General features: G+C 31.6%; 2 protein-coding genes across 8 annotated transcripts in view; both read right to left on the bottom strand.

The window, feature by feature from the left end:
- Positions 1-14402, bottom strand: part of wnd (Mitogen-activated protein kinase kinase kinase 13 wallenda) — a 29135-nt gene extending 14733 nt beyond the window's left edge. For 5 of the 6 annotated variants that reach the window (XM_087413734.1, XM_087413738.1, XM_087413735.1 and 2 more), the window contains exons 1-2: positions 14262-14402; positions 4937-5106 (exon numbers count right to left, since the gene is read on the bottom strand). In XM_087413734.1, coding sequence (XP_087269860.1) covers positions 4937-5076 — 140 coding nt within the window. In that variant the 5' untranslated portion in view covers positions 5077-5106; positions 14262-14402. Of the gene's footprint in view, positions 1-3590; positions 4368-4936; positions 5107-14261 lie in introns of those variants that run through there. The other variant, XM_011065365.2, reaches the window with a different exon arrangement.
- LOC105151576 (tubulin delta chain) lies at positions 14377-19623 on the bottom strand. Of its 2 annotated transcripts, XM_011065370.2 has the most exons (3): positions 19347-19623; positions 18037-19203; positions 14377-17221 (listed from the first exon to the last, which is right to left on the bottom strand). In XM_011065370.2, the coding sequence occupies exons 2-3, from the start codon at positions 19183-19185 to the stop codon at positions 17177-17179; spliced, it is 1194 nt and encodes a 397-aa protein (XP_011063672.1). In that variant the 5' UTR covers positions 19186-19203; positions 19347-19623; the 3' UTR covers positions 14377-17176. The 2 variants fall into 2 exon arrangements, with proteins under 2 accessions (XP_011063672.1, XP_011063671.1); XM_011065369.2 differs by lacking the exon at positions 14377-17221 and having other exon boundaries at positions 17400-19203; positions 19347-19620.
- Positions 19624-19910: the final 287 nt, after the last annotated feature.

Genomic DNA, 19910 nt, shown 5'->3' with positions numbered 1-19910 from the left:
ATGAAATAGTTACTGTTTTTTAAGAAAAAAAGGATAACAAAAACCTTTCAAATATTGAAATACTATTAAAAAACGACAATTTTTAACAAATTTTTAAAATAATTTAAACTAGTTGAGCAAATAAAAACAGTTATTCTTATTTTCCTGTTTTGAATAATTTAACATATAGTAAATTTTTTTTCATAGCATGAATTTCAAACGAAAAGAGCCATTGAATAGTTAAGTTGAAAAAACGATTCATTTTAAAAATAATTATCCAGCAAAGAATGTAAATTGAATACAAATTGATTTCTGAAAGTTTGTACGATCTAATATTTTGTAGTCTTGTTTTTGTAGTCTATGATTTTAAAATTAAAATTGCATATTAAAATAATTTTTTTATTTGGCAATTACAAATCAATTTAATATTTTAAAATTAAATTAAAAACAATTTTTTAAATATCGAACAATAAAAGTTTTCGCAAAAGTTAAGTTTTGTTTTTTTTCTATCTCACGTCGGAAAATCACGTCGTTTGTCTGGCATTCAGTACGCGAGATGCAAAGTAAAGTCCGAATGTTTATGCTTTTATGGGATTGAGAACTTGAGTACAGCTGCGTGAGAATGAGATTGTATGCCAATCGAGATCGTCAATTCGGACAGATCGAATGCGACTGACAGGCGTTGAGTCTCCTTGTGAAATATTATCTCACTCGCACTCAGCGATGCTTTGCGCGTGACACGAGAAATCACACGAACGTTCATCAAACCATACTAAACTGATGCTGATGTAGTGAGCAACAATAAGAGAGTAATTATTATTAGACGAGATAACAAAATATAAATAGAAATTACTTATAGTTTACAAATTTCAAGTCAACTCAGAAAAAAAAGTGATATGAAGTGATTTAAAATGACTGAATAGTAACGCTGTCGGAGTGAGAGTGGCCTTGGAAACACGAGCGACACTGCCCTTGACAGAGGATTGCGGCGATCGCCGCGACTTTGAGATAAACGATTGTCTTCGGCATAGCCTTCTCTTATCGTTCTCCTCTCGCGAATACCTACGTAAGAAGCTGAGCGTAAATGTATGTAGGTACATGCAAGAACCAATACGCTGCAAAACGAGCGAATCGAACAAATGTGCATAGTATGTGCATGCACATTTACCGTGGCCTTCGTATCAGCTGTCTGCTGGCGTCACTCAATGAGAAGCGTGCTGATCGCCGTAAACAAATACACAGACTAACGGCGGACTGATAAATTCTTTACATTATCTAGCATTAGTTATATTACGTCATATAACTCTTGTCTTTCTTTTTCAATTTTATCTTGTATTTTATTGTTACTTATTTAACGAGTTAATTTCAATATATTATTTCCCGTGTTATTCCACATCTAATGTATATAGTAAGCGATCGTCAATTGAGCACGTCGTATGATAACGCTGTCTATACATACATGTATAATTGTTTCTTTTGTATTCCTTTAATTATTCTTAATTGCATACGTTTCATATAGATTGTTGACTACTTCCTTGAAGTCCTCTTTTTTTAAAAATATAGCAAAATGTTGTAAATGTTACTAATATTTCTATTTAATCACAATTTTGATATTCCAAAAATATTATTTAATTTAAGCAACTCTTAGATATGAAAAACACAAATTTCATTATATTATTTTTTTATGTTAATATAATTTAAAATGAAATGTTTTATGAATTATACATTTAAATAATACTTTTTCAATATAATAATAAATAATAATTTAATCTTCTATTTTCTCTCTCTCTCTCTCTCTCTCTCTCTCTATTTGATCTTCAAAAAAATTTTGCTTGCAAGATATCAATGGCCTAACTTCCTCCTGACAAATTTCTGGATCTGCCAATGCAATACATCCGAAAAATATATTTAAATTTGCATTATAATATATTTGAGAGATGTATATAATTCTAATTGTTTATAGCAATGTATCTATATATTCAGGATGTGTAAATTTTTCACAATTTTGTGTGAAAAACGACAAAATATAATATATTTGAAATGTCAAATGTGTTTTAAAATTCAGTTTCTGAAAAGATGGAGTACTTTTCTGCGTCATTTTTTTTGTTCTGCAAAAATTGCAAGTTCACCGTATGGTTCGACGATACGAAAAGCGAAATTTGTATTTTTAAGACACTTGAATCTTTTATATATATATATATATAATGTTGGTTGTTGCGCAAGCAATGCATCTATATAATTATAACTCTACGGAAAATAATTAAGACGTTATAGAAAGTTGACGAAACATGCATCAATTTTTATGAAAGATAAAACATCCGAATATTTATTGTTTACTTTACTGCGCTGGAACATTTCAGATAACCATCGATATACCTGCGATGCACATTCAAAAGGCGTGAATTTCTTTTTTACAAATGCCTGATGACAATACCTCCTGATATACAATATCTATTCTTTTGACATTCATGTAGTAACAACGCAACATACTAGTCTAAAATTTCGTGTCTCGAATCAGGAGAACGTGGAAGCACTGAGCAGAAAATTTCGCGAAATGTCAAATTCTAATTTTAATGAAACTTTGTATACTTGTAACTCTTATATAAATAAATGAATTTCGAAAACAGCAGTAGAGGCAAGTAAACATAAAAGGTGAAATTACCTAAAGCAGTTTCCAACTTTTTTCGTTATATCTCAAAAATTATTTGAGATATCGAAAATGTTTAATACAAAAGTTTTATAACAAAATTATGTCTATTTCTTCTACGTTAATAATAAAAAAAATAATTTTTCAAAATTTATATTTTCAAAATTATTTTTTAAAAAAAGTTATTGAACGTAAATAAATAGAAATAAGAATAATAATTACAACATAAACACACATACGATTTTTCACATAGAACATTTTTTTAATATCTCGAATTGTTTTTAAAATACAATGAAAAGAGCTGAAAATTGCTTTATATATAAATGAGAGATGATTTCACCCCTTAAAACCATTTATTTGCCGCTATTGCTATTTTTTTAATTTTCATCTATTTATATAAGCTATAAGTATACGGTTTCATTAAAATCAGAACTTGACACTTTGCAAGGTTCTCTTGTGACTCTTGTAAGATGCACGAGAAAGTAAACACATCGCTTCTACTGAAATATTCTTATTATTTTCGTAAGAATTATGCGAAGAACATGACAAATTTAGAATGGCATACTACTTAAGATTTACAACTGCGAGACTATCGACATACCAGTCGATGTATTTTGGAACAGATACAGAAAAGTTTTATTATCTTCCTTAACGTCCCTTTAACGACATTTTATCATTTGTAACAGTATCTCTCAGCAGGAGCGACGTCAGTAAGTGAAGTACAACGACGACGCTAATGCAGGTCGGTGCGGAATGTCCAGTTCGTCTCTACGAACAGCCGATAATGAGTAACGCCGCGTCGTATCGGCCGCAAGAGAAGACGCATAAGTACTCAGTATTGTTGATAAGTACTCGGAGTCACTATCGCAAGCGCATTCCAAAGATCCGGACAACTTTCGCAGAATACGTTATCGCGTTACAAAGACCCGGAGCGACTCTTCCGTGGGATTCGTCTCGGTCTCACCTCTTCGTCGCAGCGCTGGTCACATCGCCAGATACTACCGCAACGGCGACGGCGGAGGTGTCGCCGGCGGCAGCGTTGTCGTTCTGCGTCGCTGGCTTCTTGAGGAAGAATCGCGCGAGGACCATTCCGTTGCGTACAGCATATGGACGTGCAACGGGAGCACTACTTCACCGCGAACGGCAATGTGGCCGATGAGAAACGAGTCGTCGTCACGTCACGTCACGCTATCGACCACCGATCGTTTCGGATCCGCGAGAGACACGCACGCACGCACGCACGTATGAAATGTATCCCACTTACTGACGAACGTATGGAACAGTGGAGATCGTAGAGACTGTGGAGAGGAGCAAGAGGAGAGGACCAAGAAAGCCACTTTTGTCTCGCCTCTTTATTTATCTCTCTCCCTCTCTCTCTCTCTCTCTCTCTCACCTTATCTGTTCGCCACATGCTATTAACAGCGCTCGCTCACGACGCATGCGACGCGCGCTATTTCGAATTCACAAATGCATAGTAAAAGATATCTATTAACATTCTTATCCTTTGTATACCGATAACAGTTGTAACATTTCTTTTACTTTAATTAATTTCTTTTAATAAAAATGTAAAAAAATCATGTATGATGCAAGAACATGGAAACATGGCTAATGCTGATTAATGTTTGACCGATATGAGACGTTGATATGAGATGTTAATTGTCAACGTTGAAATATCTTCGTATCAAATATTAAATAGTATAATAATTATTGATGAAATAAAACTGATAATAGAATCAAATAGGTGTTAAGTAATAAATAATTGTTATTTTCTTCACACAACATATTTTGAATCTGTACGGGGAAGAGAGAAACAAAGGAACGATGAAGATAAAAGTTTTACTTCTAACATAAGAATGCAATGATTAAACAATCGATAGGTACTACTGATAGGTAAAAACCTAAATTTTAACTTCTATAATCATTACTAAATGAATCATTATTTAAATATTGCATTTATATAAAATATTTGATAATATAATATCTGATGATAAATTTAATGCAAATTTCTAGAAATATAAATGTATAGAATGTTATTTGAAAAATTTTCTCTTTTGTGAAATATTCTCGATTACGTCCATAAATAAATTGCTATGAAATGACCAAAAGAGCACCCTTCAACCTCCCCCCCCCCGTCTTTCTCTCTCACTTTCACTCATTCAGTCACTCACTACCTACCTTTCTTTTGTTTTTCAATTCTTGTTTTTTGTTTAATTTTTCATATTATTTCTAAATTATATTACTAAATCATTGTGTTTTTACAGCACAATGTAATCTTATCGAGAATGAACAGTAATGATGACCTAAAATTACCTGTTAGTAAATATATGAGTCTCTGGATGGGGAGATGATAAGACCACTCTGTTGACGTCCGCGGACGTTTCTGTTTCCTCAGTTTCCAGGTTATACATTTCGGGTTGGGCCAGGGTCTCAGTTTCAGCAGGGGTGCGCATTCTCGCCTAAATGTCCAATTAATGACAACTCTGAAATAAAGTATTCCAATTTCGTTATCCTTAATCGTTACCTTTAACGAATTTGCATTGAATCACATTTTATAATAATAATATAAATAATGTTAGAAAGTAGGCAAAAAATAATGTTAGATAAAGAAAATATAATATTAAATGGATAAAATAATACGTTCTCTTTTTATTAAATAATTAACCATCATTTATAATAAATTTGAAGGTAATTACACTGAGAAGGAAACACTAAATTTTAATAAATATTTATTTGAACATAGTATCAACTACAATTTACTTACAGTAAATAAATATTTACTCAATAAGAAAATGATAGTTAAGGCAAATTAATGGTTTTCGTTATCAAATTACAATATCTTTGTATTTAGTAAATACAAATTTAATCGATACTATTCAAACAAATAATTTAAATTTAATACATTTCTTTCAGTGTAATTTGATCAATGAAATTGAATTTACAAAAAGATCTTACATATTTCTATCAAAGATTATTCACGACCTAGAGAAACAAATGATTGCATTCCACTGCAGACTTGACACAGTGAAATAGTCATTATCAAATACAAAACGATTAAATACAAGATCAGCCACTTTTAATTTTAAATTTAATTTTATTTATATAAAGATTTTAATTTTTATGTATCGTTATGTATGAAACTGATTAAAGATTTAATTTTATTCCGATAATACTAATTATTTTATCCGACTTGATATATTAAAAAATATCTGCGTGTGATTGCCTGTTACCACGTTGGATGGACAAAAATGAAAAGAGAGAAATAAGAAATCATCTTTGGCGTAATATTTACTGTGGAGAGGCAGCCGGATTTAATGGAATGCCGATCTAGTAAGAGGTGTGGATTTGCCCGTCCACATGGCGCATACCAAACCTAACACTCATTTTATTTCATTTTATATTTTCATATAAATTTTCATATAAATCTATCCATGTTAACTATTAAGCTACTTTCCAAATAATGGAAAATTTTGTGACACTAAGTCGAAGAAAATATGTGAATACAAGTAAAAAAAATCAAAAAGTATACAAAGTTTTGTCAAATAAACAATAAAGAATCCCGCACTTTATTAATCATATAGAAAATTCCTGAGTTAGTTTCTATATAATACATGTAATAATGTTTTTATAACATGATGAGAACAAAAATTATCATAGACAGAAATAATAGTTTTTGAATAGTGATATGCTCTGTGAATACAAAATGTTTCACATCTTTAATACACCAATTAAAAACTATTATTAGGTCTTATATCTATTATTAAGCCTTATATCTTGAATATCTTTTCATTGCACTGCGTTATAAGCTATATATGAAAACTGATGACTCATTTCACTAAGACTAAATTTTTCATAATTACTGCAGAGTTCTTTATTGTAGTTTTCTTCTAATAAAATTCGAATAAAAGATTCGAACATACCGTTTAACAGTTTATGTTTGAACATTCCAAAGTATAAAAACGCTCGAGGTTCAAATTAGAAATTAATGATCGAATATCAACTTCCAATGTTCGAAGATTCAATAACTCGTTTAATTTAGGGAATTTTTTATGAAGTTTTACATTAATTATTTAGTTTTATATTAATTATTAATTTTAATTAATTAATTACAAATAAAAGCGGCATTTATTCGTTTCTCGAATTGATTAAAAGATCGATCTAAAAAGATCTCTTCTTGAGAAGTTCTTGCAGATTTAAAATATAAGTCAATAAACAGGAAGAGGAATTATACACGTAATATTCCACACATCCCTTGTATAAAAGATGAAAAAAGAAACCAAGAACTCCTCCAGAATGAGTCATGCCATAGGTGCGCCCGCAATTAATCCCGTGCACCTGGATCGAAGTTTTACAAGATTCAAGTTACTCAAACCTGACAACCCCTGAAAACATTGTTGATTCTAACATGCACACGCGAATATTCATTGTCAATATCATCCTCAGTAAATAAAAAATTCGTTTATTCTTTCTAAATTACTTGGTTATTAGTATTGTTACATTATCCGTTTAATAATTTCGTCTTATATTAAATTTTTTTAATATATACTATTTGTTTTATCAAAAGCATTAATAGTAAATGTTCACACGTGAGTGCGTACGTATAATAAATATAATTTATTTCAGAAAGAGAGAGAGAGAGAGAGAGAGAGAGAGAGAGAGATGTTAGTAACCCTTCAGAATGTAATATAATATTATAACGTATATTATTTGGATAGTGTGTACAATAACAGTAACTATATAAAAATTAAAATTTATGGACATACATAATTCACATAACATTTATCTATTAATTAAGACGCGAATATACAAATACTTTATATATAAATAAAAATATTAAATAAAGATTTCAAGATTTTGAAATATTTAGGATGAAGGGAACTTTTTAAAGCTGCGTGAAAAATACTATTACTGTTGAGTGCTCCGAAAAAATACAACAATCCAGTTATACTTTGAAGGTTTGCCAATTTGTTTGAAAAAAAAAATGAATTTTAATATCAGGGGTGTACGCCCTCCGTTCTAATTCTATGCACCCTGTGTATACGTAAATTGCGACCTCGATCAGATATAACTCACATACAGCCATCTGACAGAAATAGCGAATAATGGCATCACATATGTTAGTTTACATACTCCACATGACTTTGTCTACAATATATTTATATCGTATAATACTTTTTAACAAGAGCAGAAAAAATCGGAAATGTCTCAATTTATTTTTCCTGTCTGTATAAATTTTATATTTTAATAATAATTACCAGATAGTATCAGTTAATTTTTATTTTTCAGGTAACGAAGATAAGCTATTAAAAAAATCAGAATGTTTATTAAAATTTTTAAAAAAATTTCCTGAAAATTCCCAGATTTTCCAGATATTTATGTTCAAAATTTCAAGATTAGAGAATTTATTAATCCAACTTTGAAATGAAATAAATTGAAATGCAAGTAAATAAACTATATATATATATATACTGAATATAACTATAAACATATATTATATATATATACATATATACACACATATATACATATATACATATAAAAGTGATTTGTATAAAGTGATCGATTTAATTAAAAGTGAAATTTGAAGATATATATAAAAAAGTAGTTTGTTTGAACGTGTTCAGTACAAAGGAGGGGATATTACATAATATAATGGAAACAATTATTTTACGAGTTGAAGCGTTAAGAACATTTCAAATCAACTTCATTTTTTAAATAGAGAAATATATGAATTCTTCTATAAATTATACGCGGAATAATTATAGAGAAATCATATTATGTAAAAAATTCATATTATTCCATTAAAAAAAATGAAATTGACCTTAAAATATCCCCAACGATTCTATCCATAAATTAATTGTACATATTAGTGAAATTTGAAGATATATGAATAAAGGGAAGCATCATAGTATGTACAATTAATTTATGGATAGAATCGTTGGGGATATTTTAAGGTCAATTTCATTTTTTTAAATGGAATAATATGAATTTTTTACATAATATGATTTCTCTATAATTATTCCGCGTATAATTTATAGTATATATACACAGATTCATATAAAAGTATATATATATATATATATATACATACATATATATACATACATATATACAGGTTCATATAAAAGTGACCGATATACCGATGTACATATTAGTGAAATTTGAAGATATATGTGTGTGTATATATATATATATATATATATATATATATACTAAAAATTAAAAAAAGACAGAGATTCAACAAGATTATATTCATTATTTTCTACGATTAAAATCGTAAAGCCTATAATATAATATAGAAAAAGCTCACTGCAACATACTCTTACAGAAATTAAATTTAATATTGATCAATACAAAAAGACAATGTTAATATTACTTATTGTAAGTATTAAAAGCACTGAAGTTTAGTACTTTTAGTACTTCAAATAAATAATTAATTACTGTCTTTCAGTAATCAATTGGCCAGTATTAAATTAGTCATTAACTTTTAGCTAACTGATTGTTAATATTTTGTATTATGGAAAAAAATGATCGAAGAAACAGTTTTCAGAAACAAAGAATTTAAATTAAAAAATTTTAATTCCAAATTTTCTTGAATCTCAATAGACTTCCATGAAAATTTCTGATTTTCAAGGCCAAAAAGAAATCTGAAAATTTCAGGTTGATTTCCAAGTTTTTCCAGGTATAGTAAATTTTTTTAAAATACAAAGAGATTGAACTTCTATAAAAGATATCTTAAAAATTCTCGTACGTCCTAATTTCGTATTCAATTTTGAGATTCTCTCTCTCTCTCTCTCTCTCTCTCTCTCTCTCTCTCTCTCTCTCTCTCTCTCTCTCTGTTCTGATTTTGAGAATTACTGACTACCTGTTCCAAGAGATTAGGAGGATTTGAAGGAAAATAAAATAGAATGGTTTCCTAACAGGTGTATCTAGCAAGGTATATACCTACTTCTCGGAAACTAACAATAGACAGAAATACAAACAGATAAAAAAAGTTTAATCTTTATTTGATTTTAAATATCATTTTAACAAATCTACAACTGAAGAGTTATTTAACTAAAAGAAAGGCTTATTTAACGTGAAAAATTGAAAATTAAATAACAAATAAGTCGGATATTTTGATTTAAAAAGATTCTACTAAAAAATAATCGATGAATTTATAAAATAAATACTCTTCGCTATGGCGACATTGTAAAATAAAAAATGTAACAAAGTTCCTTATAGATATCTTCGAATATATGTCCTCCACTCTACCGTACTGTCTACAAATATTATTACTTTTTATGGATAATACGACTTGAAAACGATTGAGAAGCACTGTCATATAGGGGGAAGCGCGAGTTCGCGCGTGCGAATTGACCTGCGCACACAAAGGCAAGCCTGCTCTCGAGGGTCGTCATGGCACGAGAACAGTCCTCAGGAAAAAAATGACAAGGGTGGAGAAAATGAAAATCCATTCCTAACGTCGTTAAATAAGTGTAACGGTGTCGACCGAGAACGCCATTCTCATGCGTCATTCGCGGCGTGAACGAACTGCTTGTATCACTAGTTCGTAACCACGGTTCTTGATCGATCAAGCAAGTTCTTATTTAACTCTTTTACTTACATTAATTACAATCCATTTTCTTTTATGCGTAGAACCTGATCTTAATCAGAAGTTTCGCATAACTTTGTTGAATGACTCTTAAATGTTGTTATATAGTGTGAAATCAATTTCAAAAAGCATTTTCAGGAAACATTTTTTAAAGGAATATCTATAAAAAATTCAAATATATTTTATATAAAAATTATAATATTTTGGCATATTTTATATAAAAAATACTTTGTATTTCTTTTTTTCTAGATTTCTTATATCTTTTCTAAATACTATCAATTTTTTTTAGCTCTAATTAATAAAGAATAAATTTAAAATAAATTATAATTAAATGTAAATTTCTAAAATTAAATACAACTATTTAATCATATCTTTGCTAAGATCATTTTTTTAAAAGACATAAATAATAAACGTAATTTAATAATTAATATCATAAAGACAGTTTGAAACATTTTCATTTTAAGAAATTAGAAACTTTTTAGCTACTCCAATACATGATATAAAAAAATTATACTTCTTTGACTTCTTAAATTTCCAAATATTATAATCTCAAATATTTATCTATTTTCTAATTGACCTAATTGACAATATAAAATAAGCAAGGAAGTTGATCAAATGAAAAATTCTAAATATAATCAATTATGTAAAGTCATGCTGTAAAATACCTTAAATTCATGTACTTATAAATAGAAAGAAAATGGGAGTAAACTCTAAAAATATACATTCGAGCGTATTCAACGATCCTATCTGTTTGTCTCACGTATATTATCGATTGTGGCAAGTCGCCATGTATGAATGAAGCCGCCCCTTACAGTCTTGTAAATAAACACATGAATCGCGAGGCCGGGATCTTTAAAGGACAATTACGCACGCTTTTGCCGCCGCGCATCCTCTGGCGTTGAAATCACCACTCGATAATGACCAGTGATTGCAACGCTATTCACGATGTAAGATAATCATCAATTAATGAACCGATTTACTTGTAATCTTGAATACTAAATCGTTATTAGTTACATTCATTACCGAAACATTTCTCGCAGCACCTTTTTTTACTACCATTTACTGAATAATTACAACACAGATCATTCTAGAAATATTGCAGCAACTTTGCAACATTCCAGCAATATTATAGTTATTGCAAGCGGGGCTATATGGGAAAATTGTGTAAAAAGTTATCCGATAATTGTCATATATCCATTAACTATTAATAGTATTTAGATTCACTACATAAGTGTGCATCAAATTCTTTCATTATTTCCAAAATAAAATTTTAGGTCTAAAGTCTATCCTATAATGTGCTCTTTGTTTCTTGCATCAAGTCTTTAAAATTTTAGTTGAATGGTTTCTTCTAAAAAAGATAGAATTCATCTAATTTAATATGGCAAATGATGTCTTAATCAATCATTCTATTAAAATTAGTATTTGTGTATGCTATAAGAATGCTTTCTCTAAATTATGTTTTGATACACGCAATTACGTGATTCAATACTGTACACATTTAAAACTTTATCTCTTGTATCGTCATTTCAATTGTTAGATTTTGCCAAATAAACCAGTCTATAAAGATATTTTTTCCATTTATAAAAATTCATCAACATTAGAATTAGAGATAATTGAGTTAATTTTATTGTTGAGTTTAATGTTATCAGTGCATTTTTTAGAATTCATACTGATATTAAACGCAACGACACAATATTCTTTAATGTTTCCTTTAGTGCAAGATTAATTTTCTGTAACCAAGTAAAATTGAGTTTTATTCTTCAATTTATTTATCTTATGTTAAAACTTCATTAAATGTCTTCTTATTCCTTTTTATAATGAAATAATCCCAGGAAGATTAGAGATTTCTACCAGGACAGGATAGGATATTCCGGTATGCATAATAAAATCTGTTCTTACTATCATTTACATACATTAAACTGTTATTATAATTCCACCCGGAATAACCGCGAGATGTATTAATAGCGCATAATCTTTCAAGTATTTGATATTCGTTGCACCGTCACTGAAATAAATCTGGAACGGAATTATCCCCGCAATGGTGAAAGGTCGACATATTAATTGATCGACATATTAAATATGCATAAAGAAACAAAGTATAGATGAGATCAGAGAAATAATTACGTAGAGCTACAAAAATGTAGATTTAACTGTCAACCAAACTGTAAACATTTTATGATGTAATAAAATCTCTTCAGCCTGTGTCACATCACGCACTGAAAATTGAGATTGCGAATTAGAAATTAGAATTCAACCAGACAAATAATTTTTATTTCAATCCGTTTCGTTCTAATTGGCTGAATTTTAATCTTCGAAAGAAAAGATCGACTGATTCGAGAGAGATACGAATCAAAATAGAGTTCAAATCCTTTTGAATATGTCTCAGTCTTTTTGCGAAATCAGATTTTTTGAAAAAGAGCGAATTTCGATGCAAAAAAGTTGCGACAGATATAAAACAATTATGAAAAAAATGTACTAAATCTTAATATATATTTCTTTAAATTCTTCTTTGTAAGTAAACATTTACAGTAAATAAATATTTACTCAATAAAAAAAGATGATGAGTTAAATAAAATTACTGGTTTTTGTATCAAATAAATACATATATAGTAAATTTACTCAAAATTATTCAAGCAAATATTAATTAAAATTTAATAGTATCTTTTTCAGTGCAGAAATACAAAAAAGCGAATAGATATCTCTCTTAGTATTAATTTATATTGTTTCAGGAAAATGATAAAGAAAATTAAAAAAAAACAGTATTGTATTCTTTTTAAATATATTTTTTTCTTTCGCGGATACCTAATGTATTCGGTCTAATCTTTATCCTTTTTCGTCGACACGTCCTTTTGTATCGCAACGATAAGTCTGTTTTAATTACTCTCCGTGCACCTCTAGCGAATCGGTTGCACGCACTAGTACGCATCAAAGGTCATCGCATACAAATTAACGCAAAAGTGTACAAACAGTTTGCCAATAGAATACTCGGAAACAAGTCGTCATATTTGGCAGAATATTGGCAATCGAGACGCTTCCGCGTTACGTTTATGCACTCTGACCTTTAACTCCCACATGAAATAAATGTCATTCTTTCTTTAAGAAAACTCATGTTTACAACAGAGATTTCGTATAAATTAAGATAAACTTTTCTAAATTTTTGGAACACGTAATCTGAAAATCGCCAGAAACCAACGCGACGCGCGAAAAAACCGTGAGGCTAAAAGATGTGATAAAATTCATAAAATTTGTTAATATCAACACACGCGGTCCAGTTCGAGATTTTCTTACGCATCTCCATTCTCCTCCCTGTCATCCCGGAAGAATAAACATTACGTCTCGAACGCAAAAACATGGCAAACGCGAAAAGTACTTAGATATCAAAGAAGCAATGATAATCTAGTACCTTGAATAACATTTTATTATTTCTAATTTCTATTTGTGTTTAAATGTATAAATCAATCCATTTCTATAGAGTTTCAAAATAAACATCGTCCATATTAACGTATGCACTTATCACTAGTAAATAACAAACTAACTTGCACTAAATGTACTTAGTAAATAACAAACTCTGAATGAAATTGAATACATTTTCTTGAGTTAAATTGTTTAACGGTTTAATCCCATTGTCTTATCGGATTAACGTGTGTCTTATCGATAAGCAGTGGAAACCTATACGTACGATTAAAAATAACTGAAATTAATTTCACATTAGGTGTAACTTTAACAGTGCAAGCAGAAAACGTTCGGTCCTTCACGGCGATCGCCTTGATCGCAGCCGCGAGGTGAGCTTTCACTTTTCTCGATTTGCACAAGCGCGAGCGACCGAGCGAGTCCGTCCTCGCCGTCATTAACCGTCATTCGCCATACGGACGATACGAAAGCTCTCCTCACAGCACCTCACAGTCCTGACGGGTGAGACGAGAGATGGGAGATGGGGGATGAGCGCGCGCTCGTTCCTCCTACGCGGCAGAGGAAACGGGAAGAGAGACGCGCGCGTGTTTTATCGATCAGAGCGGCGCGGCTTGCTACCCTCTCGACGCTTACCTGAACGACGCTCTCCGTCGTCGCGACAACGGGAACGCTTGTTACTGCTATTCGCGACGGAACCGTCACAGATATCATCGTCGCCATTCACGCTTCTGACTGTCGCACCTCTGTCTTTCCTTTTTCTTTTTTTTTTCTTCCGAACGTTGTCACGATGCTACAGCGGCTCACCGCGAGCACGATACGAGACTCGGTTCTTCCTCGCCGTGCGGGAGGTCTTCGTCGTCGTCGTCGTTGTCGTCGTTGTCACAGATACGCAATACATATTACACAGGTCTCTCGAGAGAGTCCGAGCACGCTCGCTCGCTCGCACGCGCGCAATAGCGCGCGCGTGTGTTATCGCGCCGCTCCGCTCCGATTTATTCCACTCACGCAGTCTACAACCCCGCGACGACGACACCCCGACGCGCGACGCGTTCGACGGACACTGGACAAAATGGCGCGCGTCATTGTCCCGCAACTCCGACGCTAGAGTGCGCCCGCCCGGTCGACGGGGACGTCGGGGACGTCAGACGGTCGGGGACGACATGACGGGATGGAGGGTACGGGTGTCTGCTTTGCTGCTAAACGGGAGGAGAGACCGGCGCGGGGAGAGGCGAGAGACTGAGAGTAGCCGCTCGCTGACGACGTCACACTGCGACGCGCGAACTGGCGTGAAGGTGCAGAGAAGTAGAGAACCACAGAGAATGAGAGAACGGCGACGGCGGCACTGGCGGAGAATGAACAGGTTCCCATCGGCCGAAACCACGCCTCCTCGGTATTCAAGTCGCGTCGATACTGATACTGGCTACGAGAATTATTTTCTCGCGTGGCAACCTAGCCCGGAAGCGAGAGAGGTTTTTCAAATATTTCGCATCGAAAATAATACCGTTTTCTTTACCTTTCTATAGTGATCCGGGTAAACCGGTATCCCATATATATCTATGCATCTCTGCGCATTCAGACTTACATCCAGAGAAAAAGAGAAAAGTTTCTTCGATTCAAAGAAATGTTTTTTTTTTATACGATTAAAGAAAACATTTTTTTTATTTGAACATAATTTTTTTAAATTAAAGAATTTATTGGAATTCAAAAAATGTTCAAATAAAAAAACTTTTTTCTTTAACCGTATAGCAAAGAAACATTTGTTTTAATCGAAGAAACTTTTCTCTGAGTGTATGGTCGAGAATTTATAAGAAAACGAATAAAAAATTAAATTGTACAATCATTATGTGAAAAATGTGAATGAAATGTGAAAACGATTTAGCCTCGTTCTTGAAACGTTTTCTGAAATACAGTAAAATATAATCACAAAAGCATATCGAAATATAAATTTATAGAAACAAAATGTATCTTGCGAATCTTAAGAATTAAAGAGCAAGTCAACATCAGAAAGCAATGATTATTTCAGTTTGATTTTTATGCAAACATATCTACATACAAAAAAAGATATATTAACAATGACGGCAGTGTCTAATTGAAAATAATCTTAGTTCAAAATAACAATATTGATAAAATAAATAATTCTAATTTTTTTGGAATGGAATCTTACTTTGAAAAGTGAAAATTGATCAGTTTTGAAAAAGAAAAGTGAAATTTTCAAAGCGAGATTAATTCTAAGTTTTAGAAATAACACTTTATTAAAACAAGAGCACATAACATGTTTCATTATTATTATTGAATTAATAAGATTATTTTCAATTAAACTGTTGTTAATTATGTTATTGCTACATCATGCTTTTCCGTGAATAAATATTTTTAATTATATTCGACTAATTAGATATATTAACAACGAGAATTAAAAAATTTATTTTATCCGAAATAATTAAGAAAAATTTTATTTTTATTCTATGATTTCACTGCAATAATATACAGAAAATATAGTCTTAATTGTATGAGAATTTTGCTTATGAGATTATGAATGTAACTCATACGTTCGCTATGCAGGGCAAAAACACGTGAATATTTTTTGAGATGAGATTCAATCCTAGCTCATTTGTCGCCGAGATTCCGTCACATTATTCCTTGGATCGTTTCCGAATTGGTGCGGAGGAGGGTAACGGAGTGACAAGTAAGAATTCCTAGAAACGTTTTTCTCGTTTCCAGGAAACGGGGTGGTTGGGCTTCTCATTTTGTGTGTATCATCGAAAGACGCGAGCACATTGCGCAGAAGATTTAATAGATATATTTTATGTGTATGTGTGTGTGTGTATACATATATATATCTTATCTATGCACATATATAAGATAAATATTTATTGTAACACAATAGGAACGCAATTACACGTTTTGAAACACTGTTAGATATCAAAGAAGGAATGGTAATACTATCGCTTCAGTTAAATAAGTTTTATTTTATAACTTCCATATATTATATATATCAAAATGTAAATCAATCCATTTCTGTCGTATATAGTTTCAAAGTAAATATCGCATTAATGTGTATATTTAGTAAATAATAAATTAAATTTGAATCAAATTCAATACATTTCCTTGAGTTCAATTGTTTGATTCTATTGTTTTAGATAAATTAGTGATATAATGGGTAGCAGTAGCAACCTAAAGAAATGGTTAAAAATAATATCAAATTAGATATAATTTGATATTATAAGTCTAATAGTGACGAACAAATGTGTTAAAGAAACAGGATACATATTATGAAGAGACACACGTCACGCGGCATGTCACATATCTGCAAGCAGAGCAAACTTCTTCTCATCTCGCTTTTCTCCGATAATCAGTCTTTTATTCGTCTATCGACGCCCGCTCTTCCATTTATAATATCTCTTTCTCTATACTACTTCCTCCTCGAAAGTTTCTTTCGTCATTGTGTCTGTAACCGCAACCTGGTCGATTTCCAAATGACGTCACAACTCGCCGTCCCTCTTCATCTCGTAGTAACCATGACCGTGACATTCAAGGTCTGGCGTAAGCACCTACGCTACTTCGAAAAAGTGTAGGAGAGATGAAAGAGAAAGAATCTAAAAAGGAAATAAATTTATATCTAAGAAAAAGATTAAGGGCAAGTTAAAAAAATCTAATGTTTTGGAATAATGAATTTCCACATATTTTTAAGCTGATATGAATAAATATCAGGTATTATTAGTCACTATTAAAATTTGTACATAAATCTACTGATATGTTTAGGTACTTAATATATTTTTATAATTTTTTTATAATTTTTTTTATTATTTTCAAATAATCTTTATTTTAATATATACATATATACACAACAAACTTTTTATTGTACGATACTACATCACATTTTAAAATAATTGTATTTCAGAATTGTAAAATTTATTTAGTTTATTCTATAAAATTACAATAAGTTTTTTTATAAAGATGTTTTATAAATATGAAATTAATTTTGGATTCATTTTTTTTAAATATATGGATACATTGTCAGTTACAAATAAAAAAATATCTTTTTCGAATATTAAATTATAAGGCCAGTATTCATAGTCGCTTGTAATATTTAGGACTGTCTTAAGTACAATCTTCAGATATCGTAAACCAATCAAAGAGTTGCATTAATGTCTTAAAACATTACTTAAGACGGTCTTAAAATAAGAATAGATTATGAATATCAGCCTAAGAAAATTCAGTTTCCATTGTGGCTTTTTAAGTTTTTATATTCCTGCACTACATTTTCCATTTTTGCAAAAGCTTGCAAAAAATCATCGTCCTCCAAACCAAATTGTTTATATTGATGCAAGAAAGCTGCACATTTGTAAGAATCCCATGCTTTGTCTAGATATATGTTCAATGGGCGATGTATTTCAGAATTATTGCTTACCAACGTCAGAAACTTATCTCGATTCAGAAACCTACGTTCTTGATGCAAATGAGTAAAGGAATCCAAAGTAATCCATTCTGGGTATAGATGTTTTTTCTGGAAATCTTCCAACGCAATAACATCATTTCCCACAGATCTGCCACGTGTTACAAGAACATTAGACACACAAGGACTGTATATGTGAGATGTTACTGTTTTGCTTAGCGTAGGATTTGGGATTTTTAGTTGGGCATTAGTTAATTCCGCTTCTGACTTTGATACTCGAAGAGTCTGCTTCAAATGACGTATATATACTTCCCATTTGTGTGTAGGTTCATACTGCAGAGATGTTGCAGGAGTATGTGGAGTACTTTTGACTGTTACAAATCTAAAATTGGGATGAGCAGCTATTTTGGATATTACAAAATTTGTGTTACATCTTGCATTGTTGCTAGGTTGAAAAACAGCAAGTAGATTCTCAGAAATGATGCTATTTATGTCATGCAATGTAGTATTAGAATTCTTCAATAGATTGGTACACATGGAGTACATCTGTTCATTCTCGATTAACACAGAAAGATCTACTCTATCTGAGAACTTGGCTAGAGTCAGTATAGTATTATAATTTTGAGTGCAAACTTCTCCAAAAGTGAACGGTAATACAATTGTTGCAATGATAGGCTCAGTTTCGTACTCCTCTCGTAGAAGCTCAACCATGTGGCTTCCTATTCCAGATCCTGTACCACCAGCTGAACTAAGAAGCAGTAAAAATCCCTGCGATCGATCTAATTTCTCAATCTCCTGTCGTGTAACATTCAGTATAATGTTTGACAAGCGTTGACTATTAATTGTATAGCCATAAGCCCAGTTATTGGCGGAACCACCACCAGACTGACAAACGATATTACTTGTTCGATAGAGCCACGAGGCATTTGCGTCCTTGCATACCTTGTTCACGACCTTCTCTTCGGTATCAATGAGAATTGCCTTTGCAAAGTGTCGACCACACTCTGCAATACCGTCAAACCATTTCTCGATAGTATTTTCCGTATACTCGTAATTCGCACCGTAAGAAACGCCAGTGCTCGAACTTCCTATATCGGAGGACACTTTGGAAAATAGATCACATCCTAGTTGATTCCCGCATTGTCCAAACTGCAAAGTGAGCATTTCCGTGTGTCCATTCACCTATGATATAAACAACTTGATGTTATCAACACAACAAGCTCTTTCGTATTTTATTAAATGTATTCCTGGCACTGCTTTCACTCAGTTTCAAATGGTTTATGATAAGAACAGATAAGGAATAATTAAAATATTAGAATACCTACACGAAAGAAATATCGAACTAATGTTTACAAAGGAGCAATCTTCAAATTTACGCATCATTGACGCCATCGCTTCCCGCCAACGTAAACATTAGGTTTGTCGCGTTGCTTGCACTTCTTGCACTCATCACTTTCGCTTTCTGTCTCTTCAACGCCTAAATATCTATTTATTTCACTTTAGATACAAAAATTTTTCAAGCAACGTGAACAAACCTCTTATAAACAATTACAGATCTGATTGCGTTGCATAAAATCCCCAAATATTTATGCACTAAAAATGAAATAGATATATATTTGGCCTTGAAAAGAGAGAAAGCGAAATCGCCGAGTACAAAAAGTGCAAGAAATAGACCTAAAGCCCGATGTCCATGATGCTAGAAATCAGTCCGAGATCTCGGACAGAGAAAAAATTAACAAATCACATTTGAACAATTTGGGCTGTGATCAAAGTCTCGCTACAAATGCTTTGAAGCATTTGATGGACCAATTAGAAGAAAGAATTTTACAAACTGACCAATTAAAAAACACTTCAAAGCGTTTGTAGCATCGCGTTAACCGTACCCTTGA

Source organism: Acromyrmex echinatior, chromosome 15 (assembly GCF_024713525.1).
Source record: "Acromyrmex echinatior isolate Ae372 chromosome 15, ASM2471352v2, whole genome shotgun sequence".
Taxonomy (NCBI): domain Eukaryota; kingdom Metazoa; phylum Arthropoda; class Insecta; order Hymenoptera; family Formicidae; genus Acromyrmex; species Acromyrmex echinatior.
This window is presented reverse-complemented; position numbering and strand designations above follow the sequence as displayed.

Coding starts and splice junctions, on each gene's coding strand:
- LOC105151576 (XM_011065369.2), bottom strand. CDS start 19,185: ATGCTCACTTTGCAGTTTGGACAATGCGGGAATCAACTAGGATGTGAT.